This window comes from Pteronotus mesoamericanus, unplaced genomic scaffold (assembly GCF_021234165.1).
Source record: "Pteronotus mesoamericanus isolate MK-2021 breed Mesoamerican mustached bat unplaced genomic scaffold, CSHL_Meso_final scaffold_651, whole genome shotgun sequence".
Classification (NCBI taxonomy): domain Eukaryota; kingdom Metazoa; phylum Chordata; class Mammalia; order Chiroptera; family Mormoopidae; genus Pteronotus; species Pteronotus mesoamericanus.
This window is the reverse complement of record NW_026555325.1, coordinates 19,576,733-19,596,268: the sequence shown is the minus strand read 5'-3', so window position 1 is coordinate 19,596,268 and position 19,536 is coordinate 19,576,733. Positions and strand designations below refer to the sequence as shown.

General features: G+C 35.8%; 1 protein-coding gene across 3 annotated transcripts in view; it reads right to left on the bottom strand.

Moving 5' to 3' along the window:
- Window positions 1-383: 383 nt before the first annotated feature.
- GPD2 (glycerol-3-phosphate dehydrogenase 2) overlaps window positions 384-19,536 on the bottom strand; it is a 134,580-nt gene continuing 115,427 nt past the window's right edge. For 2 of the 3 annotated variants that reach the window (XM_054562754.1, XM_054562753.1), the window contains exons 10-17: window positions 16,774-16,908; window positions 16,315-16,490; window positions 15,617-15,748; window positions 14,527-14,685; window positions 7,078-7,190; window positions 6,914-6,992; window positions 6,636-6,734; window positions 384-3,804 (exon numbers count right to left, since the gene is read on the bottom strand). In XM_054562754.1, the coding sequence (XP_054418729.1) occupies window positions 3,679-3,804; window positions 6,636-6,734; window positions 6,914-6,992; window positions 7,078-7,190; window positions 14,527-14,685; window positions 15,617-15,748; window positions 16,315-16,490; window positions 16,774-16,908 (1,019 nt within the window). In that variant the 3' untranslated portion in view covers window positions 384-3,678. The remainder of the gene's footprint in view (window positions 3,805-6,635; window positions 6,735-6,913; window positions 6,993-7,077; window positions 7,191-14,526; window positions 14,686-15,616; window positions 15,749-16,314; window positions 16,491-16,773; window positions 16,909-19,536) is intronic. The other variant, XM_054562755.1, reaches the window with a different exon arrangement.

Genomic DNA, 19,536 nt, shown 5'->3' with positions numbered 1-19,536 from the left:
GGAACCCTCAGGCTGAAAGGCTCTGGGAGACCAAAAAAAAAAAAAAAAAAAAAAAAAAAAGGGAAAAACAAGAATTCAGCTGAGTTATAATAGGATGAATATAATTTTAGAATAGGATTGCACAAATACAGAAGTCATGCCCTAAAGGCTCCAGCAACAAATTAATACAAATAATCCTGGCAGTCTCATAAAATTACAGCTGTCCTGGCAGTGATTTACTTTTAAGATTAAATTACAAAATTTCAAGCTAAAAGAATTAATGTGTAAGTGCCATTAAAAACATAGTTTGTGAAAATATTTTCAAACTTTTTTTAAAACTTCAACAGTAATCAAAGTTATTTCTCTGACTGCAAGTAACATCAAAATGCCAGCAAATGGACCATTTTAATCAGTTTTATTGATTCATGCTTTCAGTTCTTATTCAGTTAAAAACAAGGCACATTAAATACATCCTCTTATTGCTCTATAAATGCATGCAGCTCATTCCGTATATCAAAAGTAATAAATAATGGCGATAAAACACCAAGACAGTTATAAAAATGACAACCCAGCCTCAAACATAGTATTTAACAGTCCAATCTAGAACAATAACCAACACAATACATAAAAGGGCCACATATGAAAACATGCACTGTGTATATCCACTTCAGCACTGGGCTTATACATGATATTCTTTAAAAATACAGTAGGGTTTTTTTACTCCCTAAAAGGGGGTGACATAATGCAAAACACTGCAAGTTATAGCATTACTGATGTCAGTATTACTACATTCATATGCCAAAGATCTTACAAATACATAAAAAAAGAAAATAAGATCAAGGACTCATTCTTACAGTATGTTTAGTAAAAGTCAGAATGAAATTTTTATTGTACAAAAGAGTAAGCTACATAATTTGAAAAAGATAAAACAAAGCTAGAAACTAAAGCAAAATAGGGAGCATGCATTGAATAGTACAAACCCTAAAGTTTCAGTCAGTATAAATTGATTGAAAGCAAGAATATTGCAAACAGCATGATGGATATGAGGCAGGCAACCTTGGCTTAACAAATAATCCAGCATTATCGCTACTGTTATGACTGAGGTAGGGGCTATTTAAAGGAGCATCCAGCTCTCCACCACAGATGGGGATTCCTTCACCTGAATCCCCTTAAAGGCTCTTGAAAGAAATCACTTGATGATAAAAGACAATCTCTGTACATCCTATACCCACCCTAACAGAATCATTTACATCACATTTATGCAAAAAGGAAAAAAAATTCTTTTGCACTTGGAGTAGGTTTTTAAAGGGCTTATCCCCTTATTTCGTTTTTCCTTTTCTGAAATCAGGTTAAAAAAAAAAAAAAAAAAGCTGTACAGGTTTAATTAAGAACTAACACAAGAATGTAGGGGTGCCTTATTCACAGTAAAGACTTGGAACCAGCTCATTTCCAAGATGAGTCTCTGGGACTGATGAAGGAGCGTATGTTTTAGAATTAGCAGATTTTAAGCAAAAGCAAATATGCTCAAAAGAAGAAAAGTGTGCTTTTCTTTGTCCTTAAAGGAACTTCATTCATAGCAAAGCGTGCATAAACAAGGTCTGCGCTACAGATGCAGCTCTGCCCGGGCCAGTCAGGTTTAAGCCGGATCCCTACTGTAATGGATTCAGGGAGGATACAAGTCATCCTTATCATGCTCTAACTAGAAAAAGAGAAAGAGAAAGAGAAAGAGAAAGAGAGAGAGAGAGAGAGAGAGAGAGGGAGAACAAATATACAATACTGTGGTATATCATCTGTAATGTTTTAAAAGACAGCTCTTCTGTCCATTCCATGTCACTGGATTCTAAACAATGAAGTATACTGTCTTGATAGAAAAATACTAAACTACAAAGCCACGTGCTTCTGTTATTTAAAAAAATAACATAGAAGTCAGTGTAAAAAGTTATCACCCTGAAAGAAAAATTTCACAGTGGTACCTCAGAGCATCACTTGCTGTGTTTTAGGTTTCCCTTTCAAAGAGGCAAGTCTAAAACATCTTTTAAAATCGAAAGGAGTTAAGATGCTATCTTACCTGTTTGTTTTGAAGGTGAGTGTGGGTGCTTAAGGGAGGGAATTTCCAGTGTTTATATGATGACATACAGGCTCATACCCCACTAAAATGAGGCATAAAGATATTCTATGATGTTGAGACAGACAGAAATAATAGCACAAAAGTGTTTTATGTACCTGGTTATAAAAACTAAGACTTTAAGTCTGCGTGATGAAAACCTGTCATCAGAAAGAGTTTAGGTCTCCTATTATATATGCAACCTGACATTGAGACACAAAAACTAGGTAGTTCACAAGAGGAAGCACAATGATTGGCAAAAATGTCACCAAAATATTGCCAAAACATACTGAAATGGCTCCTTAAGTTCAACACATTATTTGTTAAATGCAATACAGGTGGATTTGTGCTTGTTTTGTGTCTCTGCATGTGAATGTTGGGGGAGAATGTGTATGAGTATGTGTTGTGTATGTTTTTATTTTTTTCTTTTTCTTTTTCTTTGTAGTTGACTGAGAACTTTTCCACTGAGTAAGGAATGAGAAAGCCTTTATAGTAACCAAAAGGACCTTGAGTGTGGTGCCTTTTTACAAATGATTGTAAATAAAGTTACCTAAGGTCTATTTCTGTCCTCGTTAGTATCTGTTTACAAATAGTCCCCCCAAATGGATGCAATAAACTAAGCAAAACAGGTCATGTTTGACAATATCACACACTGTAAGATTTAGGATTTGGGAATTAAAAATTGTGCTATCCTATGTAGATATATAAACATAGGTTTTTAATGCTTAAATTTGTTATTACTGTAAAGATTTGAGAAATTCAGTTTCATCCCACTGCATCCAACTTACCACTTACATACTGGTTTTAAAGTAAAAAAAAAAAAGGCAAGGATCTTCATGGCAACTCTAATAGTCAAAGAAAAACCAGCAGTGACTGAGGGAAAAAAATGAATTGCTGAGATGAAACTATCACTGTAACTCCCAGCAAATGTCAATGCTATCCTTATCTTATACCTGTGATTCTGGAAGCTTTCAGAGTTTCTCCCTCAGATTTGTTCCTGTAACCAGATCAAAATTTTTCTGTCCCTCTCCAATTTTGCCAGTCATGCTCTGGATATAAAATTGTACAACTGTTGATGGGGAAGGCAGACAAGCTGGAGGAAGAAGGAAGGGGCTGAGACATCTCCAAAAACTGTTATTTTAATAGTTCGCTCCCAGCTCAATTTCTTTCAAGGCAAATAATATCTACAAGCTTAATGTCCAGAGCTTTGGGTATGTCACAAAATTTTTCCAGCTTCTTTTTTTGATTTCAGCCAAAATATTCTGCCTCTATAATTTAATTAGAATAAATAAACAAAAATGCAAAAAGGGAGCATGTCCAGCCTAACAGGTTACAAAATGGATACAAAACATTAAGTCAGGGCACATGAAAAAAGAGAAAAAAGATAAAATACATTTTTTTAGAAGCTAGAGTGAATGGCAAATACAAATAACGGGTATACATCAACATTCTAAAGCTTTGGAATGTTTCCCAGTGTTAAAAAAAAACACAGCAGCTATCCATATACACTATTTTGGAGTGTTGTATTTTGTAACTGTTGTTACATGACAATTTGTTGTTCCTATGTTTGTTGGCTGAGGATTTACTGCTCACACTCACAATCCTCCACAACTTCGGTCCACTGGAATGGGAACTCTTCGGTCCAGGTTCTCTTCTGCCGTTTTCATTAGAATAGCCAGCCGGCTTCCAGACACTCTTCCTTTCTGAATAGCACTCATCAGCTTAAAGAGAAAACATACAACAGATTCAGAAGGCAGGCCAGCTTACTTCCTTCTTCACAGCATTTTAATGGTTACCTTTGCCACAGGCAGAGGCCATTAAGTGCTTCATCAAAAGCCACAGCCTGCCCTACAGCTCAAATAAGAAGAGTACAATTTTTGAATATTTCAAAAATGGGGGGAAGGGGTAGGTAGTTCACCGCTGCCATAAAAACTACACCCACCTAGCAAAATCAGTCTGCCTTTAAATGCAAATCAAATGTATTAGATTTTTGTCCCTTAATATGCTCAGGGCACATATTTTTTTTGAGCAACTCAAATATTGGATCTTGAGTTCCATTTAAAAATCTTAAAAAAGAATCTCAGGGATTGAACAAAGACAAATCATGATCTATATTTAACTACTCTTTTTTTACTGTTACTGTACTTGACAACTTCAAGTCCCCTAAATCCAAATTCCTTAAAGAGTTGATAAAGTAATTTGCATTTAAGTCCTTGAAAATGGACCCAGAGATCTACCTTAAGAATTAAAAGCACTCCACAGCCCAGGTTTTACCTAATTCATTTTTATCCAATGGATAAAATCAGAATTAGTCTTGAAATTACATGCAGTCAGCGGGCAAAGGCCTTTTAATCTGGGAGGCAGTTTGCAATTATGAGCTTGGGGATTTTTTTTTCCTATTCAAGTTTATGTGTTTTTAACTATTTGCTTGTCTCGATATCACCTCCCCAATCTTTTTGGTTATTTATTTTAAAAAGAACTGATTTAGCCATTCACCAGAAATATATATAAATTCTCAAAATATGTTTTAGGGCTACAGTTTTTAGCTCAGAGAGACACATTTCTTTAAATGGCTCTGAATCAGAGTCAGAGGCACCTGCCAAGGTGCTGGATCAGAATTTCATGACCTTATTAAAAGCTGGTTCACAGGCTATTGCTTATTAGAGATTGACTCCTATGAGCAGAAGTAGCATTAGAGCCCAAACCTAAAAATAAAGTCATATAACCACATAATACCTATCATGAACCTTCCACGAGGATTATTGAAAAACCAAGGGTTTAATGAGGTAAACATGGGCTCTTCATCTTAAGGAACAAAATATTGTACTTAATTAAAAAAACTCTGAAAACACACTTTACATATAATGACTGATATAAACAATGCTGACATCTGAAGACAGAACAATTTATTGTTTATAGTTTTTTCCGTGATCCCATGAAAACCTTCAAAGTTTATCAGAGCTAACAAAACTGATAAAGCTAGAGTTTTTTCTTTATCCATAAACAGTACATTATATATCAACCTTTTAAAATTCAAAGTTTATTTAAACATTATATGTGTCTTGAAACCATATTACAAGAAAAAATAACATTTGGGTGTGAATATATATCCTGAGAAATACAGTCAGCATTTTTTAAGTTAGTAGAGGCATGAATAGTCACTTTCATTAAGAATTGGACAAAAAACAAGAAATACTCAATTATTAAAAACTGTACAAGAAAACCTGCAGATGGTTTAAATTATTTTCTATGTGTTTAACTCTATTGTATTAAAGAAAATTACTTGAAATCCAAATTACATGGCATATCCATAAAACTAGATTCTTATTGTTTCTAAAATCCTAGCTCTTCCAACCCTAAATACTGTTGTTTATGTACAACACACATGAAATGAAACATAAACTGTTTCTTCAAAGTTTTCTAAAATCCTGAGACAAACAAAATAGTCTCCAAAAAAAATACTAGACAAAAATGTATTAAATGGTTTCTAACCGCCAAGCATACATTTTAAACTTAATTTAAAATGTGCACTTAGTTAAACAGTAAGCTAAAGAACTAAACACTCTTTTTTGTAATGCTGGACACAACCTGTGAAAATTTTCTGCATTTAGATTCAACAATGCTCTTATCTGCAGCTCATCTCCAGAGAGACAATTACCATTTCCTTTGCCTTGATCTTGTTTGTTTAACTTGACACAGTGAAGAAAGGGCTGACATTGACCAAAATCCCCAGCATTAATTTATTTCATGTTCAGCATTCATCATTGCCATGGTGCAAGCAAGACCTGGCATTCATTTGAAATACCTGCCCAAGAAGCACTACAGAAAAAACCCTGGCTATTTGGAAGCCAATGCATTCTTCATGTGATGCGGACAGCCACAAATAATGCATGGGGTTGTTGAATTTGTCTCCTTTAAGGAATGACGTGCAGCATCCAGTTTGAAGTTAGAGTAATAAAATGCAGTTCCTTCATGGCTATGATTAAGCAATTGAGCCTTGAATAAGTAAAAATAGAAATGCTTGAATTCTATGGTCTTGACCTTTCCTTTCCTCTATGGCATCTTTCCTTTCTTTTGTTTTTCAGGCTCTTTATAAAGTAAGAATATAATCACTACATTTCAGGTTCTCAAGCGAATATGATTCTCAAATGAATGCAACAATGATTAAAACTTTTTCCTTAAAAACTTACTTTCCACATTAGAAACCTCGTGCTCCTTCCTGAAGCAGGTGTGGGCCAGCAGTGGTATTCCATGGCATACTTCTTAAAAAAGCATACTGCTTATTCACTCCTTTTAGCCATAATTAACTTTGACTTAATCTAAATGGACCAACACAACAGAATGTGTCTTACAAGAAGAAAGAAAAAGAATATGCACCACATGGAGTCTTACCCTTGAGGGCAAACATATCAATTTTTCTGGCTTCAAGCTCTCTTTATTTTTTTCCAGAATGAAGGGACAACTGTGTGGACTCAAAGCTTGATTGTCGAACACACTTTGACAATCAAAAGATAAAAAGCAAATACACTTGTTTCCTTTCAGTACAACTCACCTGCAAAAATTCATTGAGTTCAACTTGTCCATTTTTGTTTAAATCTACTTCATTCAGAATTTCATGTAGTGTATTTTCATCCATTTGGACATTGATACTCTAAAAAGCACAAAATAACAAGGTTTAACTAAAAAGTATACAAATCTTTTTGGTAATGTTACTAACTTTCCAAAAATTAAAAGAGAAATATTACCTATACCTATGAGATAAGAAAAAATTATTATAATCTTCACATTCTTTTGCTGTCCAAGACATTGAACCAAAAAAGAAAAAATTACCTCTAATACACGCTGAACATCAACAATAGTAATAAAGCCCTTTTGGTCTGCATCAAACTTATGAAATCGCTTCTTATACCTGGAATACAACATTGAATAATGGAAATATATACTTATGTAGGTGAAGGAAAAAAGAGAAGGAAACAGAAACTTATTAGAAGTACCTGTCAATGTCTGAAGGCCGTAGGCTAATTTCAGAGCGATCTGTCAACTGTTCTGATCGGGATTTATAACCCATTTCATAATATAAAAACTTCCTGGCTGTTTCGAGTTCTTCCTAAAGCACAGACACACAAAGTTTAAAGATTTATGGAAAGATTTATTGATTTTTTCCTTTTGGTTTTCTAAAAAGAAGCTTGCTCATCCTCACTTATCTGACCAGCACAATTTTTATTTCTGCCAGTTTTACTGAAGTATTATTTATAAACAATAAACTCCACCTATTTTAGGTATGTCGTTTGATGGATACTCTACGATGATTAAGATATCAAACATTTCTATCATCCTAAAAAGCTTTCTTTGCTCAATTGCAGTTCATCTCTTCCCCTGACCTCTAGTCCCAGGCAACCAATGATCTGTTTCTTGGGGGCTTTTTTGGTCACCAGAGTTTTCCCTCTTGAATTTCATATAAAAGGGTTCACATAGTAGGCAGCCTTCTGTGTTTGACTGCTTCTAGAGCATAATGATTCTAAGATTCATTCATGTTGCTGCAAGTTTTACTACTTTGTTTTTTTTTTTTTTTCTTTAACTGCTGAATATTCTTCTACAGTATTCACTAGCAAAATCTATCTGACCAAATTCTTGGGGTTTGGTGACAAAAAAGCAATTAAAGGAAGATAGCTATGACTTCAACAACTACTAGTGTGGCGTGCAGTACACCAAGACAGACATCATATTAGCTATTCTGAAATTCTGTCACTAAAATTCCAATATTGGGTTGAAGTTACAGAGTAATGAGAAGAAACAAGCTATTCAGACTAGTTCCTCTTCCTGTTTTTTGATATCCCCACCTCAACTGATACTATTGCTGAGAACATTGTCATTCACAGTTTTTATCATATCTGCCTCCCATCTAAGAACTTTCAAAATGACTCTACTATACTGTATATTGTTCACAAATATCTCTTTCTTCCCTTATACCTATATCAGTAATATATACATGCTTCCCTGCCAGAGAAGCGGTATAAATCAGAAAGATCTGAAGATAATCTGGAATATGAAAAAGAGCCACAACAGCTAACATGCAATCCTCATGTAATGAGTGAAGAGTAAGGTGCTTGCCATGGTAAGCTAATAAGATTTATATAGCATAACTTGGAGAAAGCTCGCTAATACAAATCTAAATTCCCCAGACTTCTCATCAAAGGATCTCATGTCGGTGACAAGTGCCTTTGCTCCTCCTTCTTGGGAAGACAAGCTAATTTTCTGAGATCATGACCCTCCCTTTTTTCCTTTCTCTTAGGAGAAATATATAATATTTACATGCTTTAATATAAATACATAAATAACATAAATATATGTTGTAGTAAAATAGCAAAATAACTATACTAGATATAGAATTAGGAATGCTAAAATATTATCTCAGCTTATATATATATAAAATATATACTATATACTATAAAAATATACTATGTAATATGTATCATACATACACATACACACATGATACATAAAGGTATATATAACATTTGTAAAGTCACAAAGGGCATTCTTCACTGACAGATTACTTTCTTTATACAAGAAAATCCACCATTAATAAAAAGACAATATTTTTCCATTGCACCAATTTTACCCCGTCATGTTCTACAAAACTCAAGATTCAAGATTAACTTCCCTGGAAATAGCATCTCTGATGCTTCCCTCCAAGAACAAGCTCTTCTTTGATTCATGTAACTTCATCACTCACGTAATTTATCTACACTCCATCAAGCAAGGAATCGTGGAATTTCAAAGTTGGAAAGGATTTTCCCATAGAATTCACCCCATGTACTTCCCTAACTCCACATTTTCTTTACAACATTCCCAAAATGGAAGCATGAGGTCTCCATTGAAAGAACACTAACAATAGGGCAATAACTCAATGCCACCGGAAGTAGCTCAAAGGGGATACTGAGATTAAACCCATCTCTTTGCAATTCCTCCAATTTGTTTGGGATTAGCAAGTACCTAGAAAGGAGTAACTCTCAGCTTCATCAATCTAAAGATATAATTTCTATTAATGTAGCTTGAAATTGCAATTGCATTTGGGGTCAGCCATGATCCACTGCTGCCTGCTATGCATTCACAAATAACAAAAACCATATTTCATCTTCACATGTGTTACTGTTAAGCTTTGTCAAATCTCTCAGGAACAGATGAAGTTGTTTTTCTACCTCTCGCAAGGTTTGTCATTTATCTCTATTAACTTATACCTAATGAAATTTCACCCCTTGCTTCAGTTTGTCATCAAACATTCACTGTCCTTCCAGTTTCCTATTATTAGTATACCAAAGATGCATGCCATCAACACTGTAACCTAAGCACCTGAAGGAAGGTAGACTAAGTCAAACCAATGACAGAGTCCTCAAGACTGCTTGCTGCCAGAGACCTTCTCTGAAGCAAACAATGATCGTTTGACTACGAATCCACCAATTTAAAAAAAGATATCATATGAGGCTTCATAAAATGCTTTAAGAAACTCAACTACATTTTGTTTATAACATTTCCCTGGTCCAACAGCCTTGCTAATCCTTATAAAAAGAAAATAAGATATATGAAATGATTTTTCCTAAGCAATTCCTTACTAGCTTCCAGTGATCACTATACTTCTTGCTAAATGCTAATAAACTTAAAATGCCATAATCTAGAAACTTTCCAATAACAACGCTAAGACCACCAGTTTATAAGTTACAAACTCTATTTTTTCTCTCTTCTTCCTTTTTGGAATTTGGTATTGCATTTGCCCATGATCTGTCTTCTGGTTCTGTTCCTAACTGCCACAATATTTAAAGCTCAACAGTGATTAAATAAATTCCATCTGCAAATTCTCTGAGTACCCTGAGGTATAATTTTTCTGGGTTGGCATACAAACTCATTTAGAGCAACGTCCTATTTGAATATCTATTTCCTCTTACCAATATTTATTTTGCTCTTTTCACACTGAAAATCATTATCCTTGACCAAAAAAAGAAAAACAATCTGCTATTAAACTATAAGTTGAAAAGTTTTCCCTTTTCTCTAGCATTCAAGAAGAGGGTGCCAGTCTCATCAAGCAATAGTCTAGATTAGGCCTCACAGGCATTCTTTTCCACTTTTAAAAGTTATTCTTTTGTGTCCTTAGCATTTTTTCTAACATTTGGCCAATGCCTGACACTTTTTATATACATCCATATTATTCCTGGATATTTTTTCATTGTTGAGCACTTGTCTTTCATCTGTTTTCAATTTGCTATTTATCAACTTCCTTTTCTTCAGTCACTCCATTTCTTCACTTGCTTCTTCCTCACTGAAATTGGTTTTGAAAAATTTCTTTTTGTGATACTCTCAGTCTATTTTCATGGCCTTCTCTTTAAAGTCTCTCGATGAAATGTATCCTTTATCTGAAAGTTATAAAATCTCCTTACTAGATACTATGGCAGCATTTCCCAAATATTTCCTAGGCAATACTAGTCTCCTTTTCCCCCAACGCTTCCAAAAAGTGAGAGTTGAGTCTGTCTCTGAGTAAGTTCCCTTCTGGAGATGGACAATGCACAGAAGCATTTTAAAGGCACCAAATTATCTACACAATAAAAATAGTTTCATTTGTGTAACTCACAATTTTCTAAACTCTTTTGACTATGTAGTCATTTTTAGACTGATTTTATACCCTGTGGGACACAATTGGATGGTGTCCCATTTTTTAAATATCTCCAGCAACTCCTCTCTCAATCCCCCTCCCATCCAGACAATGCCTTCCTCCCTAAGTGGTTCTGCCAAGTTGGTTGAATTTGGTTTTGAATGATAGTTCTCTAAATCTTTCTCTAAATTTTGGAAAACATAAATACATTTCTGAGGTATCTATGTGTTATAACTACTCAATTAGATTTCAAGATCCCGAAACTATAAGCTATTTATTATTCCCCTAAAATATTTGGTATAATGCTCAGTAGACAAGTCACTCATTAAGTATTGACTGGTGAAAACAACCACAATTCATCTACAGAGAGTTATTTATCACCTTGTTCCTCTTTCACTTTTGCAGGTTAAATAATCCCAATGCTTTTAACCTTTTCTCAGAAGTCCAGCTTTCTAACCTTTAATTCTTTTTTTTTTCCCCTTCTCCTTTGTTCTCTCCAGACTGTCCACAGACCTCATTAACACTCCAATGTCTCGGATACTGAGTAATAACTTTAGGTCTTTTATTTCTGTTACTTTGTTGAGGGGGATGGGAGAATATTCCTGAGTACATAAATCTGCTCATAAAATTTGAACTGAAGTTAAATCTAGTTTCCTCGGGAGGGCCGAATACCAGTTTACAGAATTTTCTTCCTCCTCTCTACCTCCTACAGCTTGAATTCCTGGCACAGAATATCTTCCTGCATATTCAAATCATTCCAACCATAATTTTTACAGGAACACATTATCCTCAGTCCTTCTATAAAGTAGAAATGAGTGCCTCTATATGTAGGTTTAGTTGATCAAACCAAACTCAAAACAGGAAGAGCTATAAACCAGTCCCACCAATGCAAAATAAGTTCCCTTTTGGAGACTAACAATGCACATAAGCATTTTTAAGGCACCAAATTATCTACTTTAAAGAATATGTTTTCATTTGCTTAACACAATTTTCTAAACTCTGAGTTAACAGGGCAGGGTGCGGAAACTGTGTGCTCTAGGATCAGAATACCTGATTTCAATTCCAGTTTCACAACTTACTAGTTATGTGAACACTGACCAGGACTTTACTCCCTGAGCCTATTCCTTAACTATAAAATAGGGGTAAAGATTTATGCCTGACAGAGTTGTGGTCAAGGTTAAGGAGCTCTTTCAACTGGAGAATTCTACCAGCAGTATACTACATGAACTATATTAATATTATAAGATAATTTCTCAAACATAGGACCATTTCACCCCTGAAGGCTCTGATTCTGATAGTCTAAGGACAACCCTCGAAATCGTCCCTTTTCCTCTACATTTCCCTGGTGACTCTGATATGTAACCATCTTTGGGAACCTAGACTAGAATGGGAACAATTTAAGTACAGAACCTATGCCCAACCCTTCCTTACATATATGACATAGATGGCTCGATAATGTTCATTTACTCACTCAATACATATTTATTTAAGGCCCACTCTATATGCTGGGCACTGAGTGTACAGAAACAAACAGATCATGTCTACTCCTTTGGGGAGCTTATTTTCTGGAGGAGAGGCAGACAACCCATAACTAAATACATGGTATAACAAATGGGAATAGATGCTAAAGATGAAAATAAAGTAAGAAAGGGATAAAAAATGTCATTCGAATGAAGGAAGGGGCTCTTGTATTTAGCCCCATTAAGGAAGGTCTCTCAGGAGTACATATTAGGAGGAAGTGAGGGAGAAGGCCATGAGTATATCTTGGGAAGAGATTCTCAGCAGAGGCATCAGCAAGATGTGAGTGAAAAAAAGCAACTTGACCTGTAGGTTGGAGGAGAGTGAATGAATAGGAAGAAAGACCAGGGATATGAAAGGTGGTGGCCAGATGACAAAGGCCTTGTAAACCATTGTAATGACTCTGGATTTACTGTGAATAAAAGAAGGATGTTTTAGCAAAGGAATGATTCATTAACAATCCTCATCTTACTAAACCCATCAGCAACACTTGATACAGCAGATTGCTTTCCTCTTCCTGAAATACTTTTCTTCCTCCCTTTCTAGTCACAACTCTCTCAAGTCTTCTCACACGTTTTCCAACCTCACTAGTTATAATGTGCCTTGTCTCCTGGATCCTTCCTTTTGTCTCCAGCTTCTAAACTCTAGAGTGCTCAGGGCTCAGTCTTTGGGCTGCTTGCTATCTAACCACATGAACTCCCAGGATCTTATCCAGTCTGATGGCTTAAATACTACTCAAACGTACAGCTCTGGTTCAGATGTTCCTCTGAACTTCAGACTGACATATCCAATGATCTGTCTTATGTTTTAATAGAATCACTGAAGCTGTCAAAGCAGGGACTCTGGTGTAGGGTAGGGAAGTTATTACAATAATCCATGTAAGAGATGCTAAATCAAGGTGAGAGCAGTTAAATGTGTTAAGAAAGGGTTGAATTCAAGCCATGATTTGAAGGTAAATATGATAAGGTTTGCTAATGGATTTTGATAGGGTAATGATACAAAGATTTAGCCCTAATCAGTCAAATAGCTCTTTATGACATGCTGAGGTTGGCAGTAGTGGCAGTAGTAGCAGTAGTAGTTTGGGGAAGGTAGGAGGGGAAATCCAAGAGAAATGGTACCATGGACTGAATTGTGCCCGTCAAAATTTGTATGCTGAGCCCTAACCCCCAATGTGATGGTATTCAGAGACAGAGCTTTTGGGAGGGTCACTAGGTTTAGATAAGGCTTGAAGGTAGGGCCCCCTTTCCCTCTCTCTCTCTCCTCCATGTCTGGACATAGCAAGAAGACATGTATCTGAAAGTCAGGAAGAGCGTTTGCAACAGGACCCAACTACATTGGTCCCCTGACCTCAGATTTCTATCTTCCAGACTTGAGAGTAATAAATGCCTGTTGTTGAAGCTACTCGGTCTGTACTATCTTGTTATAGCAAGCTGAGCAGACTAAGACAGGTGGTGTTCCAGAAAGTAGCTCAAGGAGGAAGGAGGAAGGAGGAATCAAGTGTGTCAATGCCACTAGTTGAGTAGAAGGAGAACGGAGAGTTGGCAAGTATATTGAGCCACATGGAGGTTGTTGGTGAGTGTAACCAGAACTACTACAACAAGTGGCAGGAAAAGTGCCTTAATGGAATGGGTTCAAGAAAGATTAGGCAGTATAGAACTGAATCAGTGAGCACAGAAAGTATTTTTTTGAAAGAATACATAAAAATGACTCTGCACATTATGATAGTTTGGTTTAAAAAAAAAAACCCATGAAAATCTGTTTATTACAATAAGCCCAGGGCTGTGCATGTGGCCATCACTGGCTTTCTTTTTTTTACTTTGGATACAAATATAAAATTTCAAATAACACAAATCAATACGCATTTGGTGGTCAAGCAGAAAAACCAAAGGCAATTGGTTTCCTAACAAAGGCAAATTTTCAGGAGAGTGAATTTCACTGTAGATTACATTCTATGAGTGTTCTCAAAAAATACCAGAAAAACGTCTACCCACAATCATTATCTTTTTCAGGAATTATGACCACGAATTTGAGAGCATTCTTCTACAAGGGATTTTCCAGAAACAAGTAACAAATTTTGGTACAAGAATATCTTTCCAGTTTCCTAAGACCTGGCAATATGAAACACACACACACACACACACACACACACACACACACACACACACAGAAATTGGCAAGAAATCTAAAGTCACCACAAAAACTATGCTAGCCTCTACTAACAGATGGAGACATTACATGTTTGTAATGGTTACTATGATTTTAAAGACTTCTACAAAAATACCTCTTTTTTATAATCATCCCAATTCAGCTCTCTGCCCATCAGTTCAACAATCCTGGGCAGGGCTTCCTCTGCTGCCTGGACATTCAGAAAGGCCAGGCGAGTGCGGCGTGAAATCATATCCACTGCAGTGCAGGCGTACTCCTTAATCCCATATTTCACCTGAGTTTAAATTAGAGTAAAATTATTACTTTAGGCTTTTTTTAAGAGAAAATAAAGTTTCATTGCAAAAGAATTGTGCTTAGGAAAAGTGACTTTTTTTTTTAATAAACTCTGGTCTGTAGCAGGTATGAGACAAACAATGTCTTCGTACAAGTTTCTCATTTTCCTGCCAAAGAAGGTCTGGGAACTGAGACAAATTGGACAAGGGTTAATGCCTTCCTTCTGACTAGAACCTGGCACAAACATGCAAATTGCTTCACTTCTTATTTACCATCCACACTAATTGCATACCTCTTTGTTATACATAATATAGATGATAATTTACATAGTTGAACAGGCAAAGAACAGGGATTAAAAAGTAATGGTCTCATTTGTTTAGGCTATCCAAAGATTTCTGTCTCAAAGTAACGAAATGACAGAAGTTCTGCCTTCAGTCAATAAGCAAATGTTTACTGGATACCAGGTTTTAACGTGAAGTGAATATATAAGTATATTTATATAAGTAAATCTAAAGTATGGTCTCTGGTTTCTAAAATGTGAAATCTTGATGAGAAACAAAGCTTAAATCTTTGAGAAGTTAAGTGTCAAATCAAGATATTTCATGAGATAGCATGTGAGTGGTACAAGGGTTGCAAATTCACAAAAGGGCAAACCAACTGTGAGTTAACAAGACTTGGGATATAGCTCTGTGGAGAGAAAGAAATCCATTATTTTCCATTATTATTGTTACCATTATCAATATCAATTTAGAGTTAAAATAAAAAATTATAAAGGAAAAAATCTGGGCTAAACATTTTACTCCAGATTTCAGCTGACATATGTACATTAAAACTTAGCTATATTTTGATTTTAAAGACGATTAAAAAACAAAACAAAACAGATGAACGGTATCCCATGCAGACAGAAAATTCCCACATGGCCATTTACATACCTCTGCTTCAATGTATGGAAATTCTGACACAAGACGCACTCCAACAATGGGCCACCTTTTTCCAGTCACACTTGCCATTTTGGCCACCTCAAAAGCCTTGTCACCGTAGGTGGCGGCAAGATGCTGTGCCACCTAGAAAAACAAAACTGCATTAGGCTGGTACTTTGAATATCAACAGTTTCTAGGTACAAAGCAAAAGAACAACAAAAAAAAGTACACGCTTATCGTGTCAGCTTTTTACAGCCTGTAACTAATAGTTCTAGGAGAGTATTAGATTTTGATTTTGTGGGAGGAAACCACTTGAGCCCCAAATGCTTAGGCCAGCACTAACTCTGCAACACATGTATCACTGTATCGGTGACTGATGAAGCTTCAGCTTCATTCTGCTCCCAACATCACTTCTCAAGAACAGCCTTCCTGATGCAAGTAGAAAGAATTTGGGATGCCCTTTCTGCTAGGCAGGAAGCAAACAAACCTCAGATTTTAAAACAGAAACTAAAATGGGCATTGTGTTTTAGGCCACGAAAGCAAAGAGGCCCTTTTTCCCTTTTCTCCATTAGTTCACTTCCACAGTACACAGATAGAAATGAGCCCAGCAAAAGGAAATTCTAAATCAGGGAGGCCACATGGCTGCTGACTCTGTTATTGGTAATGGTGAGATTAGGTAAAGAGTAAGATGGTATTGCAATCACGCCCACCTCACTTTCAAGTCCATAATCTTGGACAAGCCTAATGTAGAGAGTAGGGCTCCAATCTTTGCCCCCTTGGAGATAAAGTCCAACCGTTCTACTTGGTCCTGCATTCAAATTATGAGCCTTGATAGCAGCATCTATGGTATCTTCTGCCATAGATCGATACGTTGTCCACTTTCCACCTAGAAATAAATTGATAAATAATTCATTAGGTTACTACCCTTTATCTGTTATATTTTATATTTTTATTATTATACTTTTTATAATTAACCATTTATCAATTTATGAATAACAAATCTACCTATTAGTTACAACAAATATGGCAAAGCAATGTGTTAGACTTTACTCAGAATCAAAAAATATTAATAATTCCCTATTGATTAGAGTTAAAAGAGATGCCAGTGTGACCACTGAACTCAAAGTCCTATCTAAAGCACACTCACAAAACAAGGCACTACCCTGTACCTGCTATAGTGATGAGGCCGCTCTCACTGATATCCACAACGTGATTTCGGGAGATAGACTGAGTATCTGCAGACTTGGGATCTGTCACAAGGGGACGAATACCGCTCCACGCTGCCAGGACATCCCCTCTTCTCACTGGGAACGATCAATGACAAGTTAAGAAGATTACTCAGATATCTCAATAGAACTATGAAACAGTTAATAAGCAGGAAAGGGTACAAGAATAGCAACACATGATTATGCACTTTAAAAGGGAGAGAAAGCCCTTAAATATAAGTACTGAGTAGGTAAGTACAAGAAAAACTCAATTATTTTGTTACAAAGATAATCTCCTTTTTAAAAAAAAAAAAAAGGCAAAAAAAACTTGAAAATCACTGACACTGGTACCGAAGAGGAAACAAAAGAAACAAATGCTAGCAACCCTGGGCTAGGACAATTTGAAGTAGTTAAAAAGAACAATGAAAAAGATAGAAACAAAATAAAAACAAACCAACACACTTATGACTTACCATATTTCCTCCTAGAATACATCTTGCTATCCCTTCTCAGGGAAAACAAAGATCCTTAACATAGCATTTACAGCAGGCCTACCCTTGTCAAAGTACTTGGCATATACGTTTCATCTCATTTAACTTTACAAAGCCCCACAGCGTTGGTTATTATTATTCTCACTGTAAAGATCATAAAAGAGACTAGAAAAGTTTAACCTACTTGCTCAATGCAAACATAAATGACAGTGCAAGAAATTCTTACCCATTGAATTGTATGCTTTCTCAAATGTTGACAATTTCCAACCTCTTTTTTCATCCCATTATCTTTATAACTGCTACAGAAATAGGTATATGACCTCCTCCCAATACAGGTACACAACACTTACGTTACAGTATATGGAAACTCTTTGAAAATTTAAGATACCATACATTTTTTTTTACTAAATCTGCCAAAACAAAACTGCCCCTAAATACCAACAAAATTAGACAGAAGTTGCATAGTTCTCATTACTGACCAAAAAATGGCTAAGAAGTGTAGCCCAGCTGTGGTCTGGTACACCAGCAGGGGAAAGGGCCAGGCCTAGGGGCAGAGTTTCAGAATCGACTTTTCTTTATCCAGGTGAGCCCGAGGGATGGCTTAGCTTTTTTCCTCTCCACTCTCCAAATCAAGGAGTGAACCATGCGCACCGGTCCCACAGCTGCCAACTCTGGAGAGGTGACTGCTTATCTGGTCCTGTTGCGCTTACTTTGATAAACTAGTTGATCCATCCCTGGATAATATAGAAATGCTATTATTGTTTCCACCATGACTTGGGGTCATTCTCCATCTTACTCCTAGTTATTACCGATAGTGATAAAAATAAGGGGAAAATGGGAAAGCTGGGTATCCACATGCAAAAAAAAAAAGAAAACAAAGTTGGGCTCTTCCTTTCCACCATATGGAATTAACTCCAAATGGATCAAAGACCTATACATAAGAGCTAAAACCACAAAACATTTAGAAGAAAATATAGGGGGAAAGCTTCATGACATTGGATTTGGCAATGACTTACTGCTTATGATGCCAAAGGCACAGGTTACACAAGAAAAAAATAGATAAAATGGACTTCATCAAAATTTAAAATGCTTGTGCATCAAAGGACATTATCAACAGAATGAAAAAGCAAGTCATGTAATAGGAGAGAATATTTGCTTCATATATCTGAAACAGGGTTAATATCTAGAATATATAAGAACTCCTAAAACACTAAATGAAAAACAAACAGCTCAATTGAAAAATGTGCAAACGATTTGAATAAATATTTCTCCAAAGACAAATGGCCAGTTAGCACATAAAAATATACTTAATATCAAGAATCATTAGGGAAATACAAATGAAAATCACAATGATACACAACTTCATACCCATTAAGATGGCTACTATAAAAAAATTAAATAACAAAAAATCCAGAAAACAACAAATGTTGGCAAGGATGTGGAAAAATTAGGGTATGTTTGTGCATTTTAGATGGGAAAGTAAAATGATGCAGCTACTATGGGTAAATGCATGGCAGTTACTCAAAAAATTAAACAGAATTACTGAACGATCTAGCAATTACATTTCTGGTTCATACCAAAAAGAAGAGAAAGAACGGAAAATTTCAATTCATAGAAGCATCATTCATAATAGCCAAAATGTGGAAACAACCCAAGTGTCCACGAACAGGTAAAAGGATACACAAAATGTGTTACACACATACAATAGAATATACTGAGCCTTAGAAGGTGAGGAAATTCTGACACATGCTACAGCATGGATGAGCACTGAAGACCTTATGCTAAATGAAATAAACCAGTTACAAAAGGTCAAATATTGTATGATTCCATTTATATGATATACCTATAATAGTTAAATTCACAGAGACAGAAAGTAAAACAGTGGTCGCCAGAGGGAGCGGGAGGGAAGAAGAGGGAGTTAGTGTTTAATGGGTACAAAGATGGGGAAGATAAAAAAATTCTGGGCATGGGTGGCGGTGATGGTGGCACAAAAATGCGACTGTATTTCATGTTACAGAATTGCACACTTAACAATGGTTAAAATAGTGCATTTGATATTATGTAATGTAACCACAATTATGAAATAACGAGACAAAAGGAAAATTTGACATAATTCAAGTTTGAGAAGATAAAGGAAATATATTACATATAATACTGAATTATGCCCCTACCAGCCCATGCCACACCCGTGCCTTAGCTCAAATTAAACTGTTTCCTTCAGGGAGCACAGTGAGGA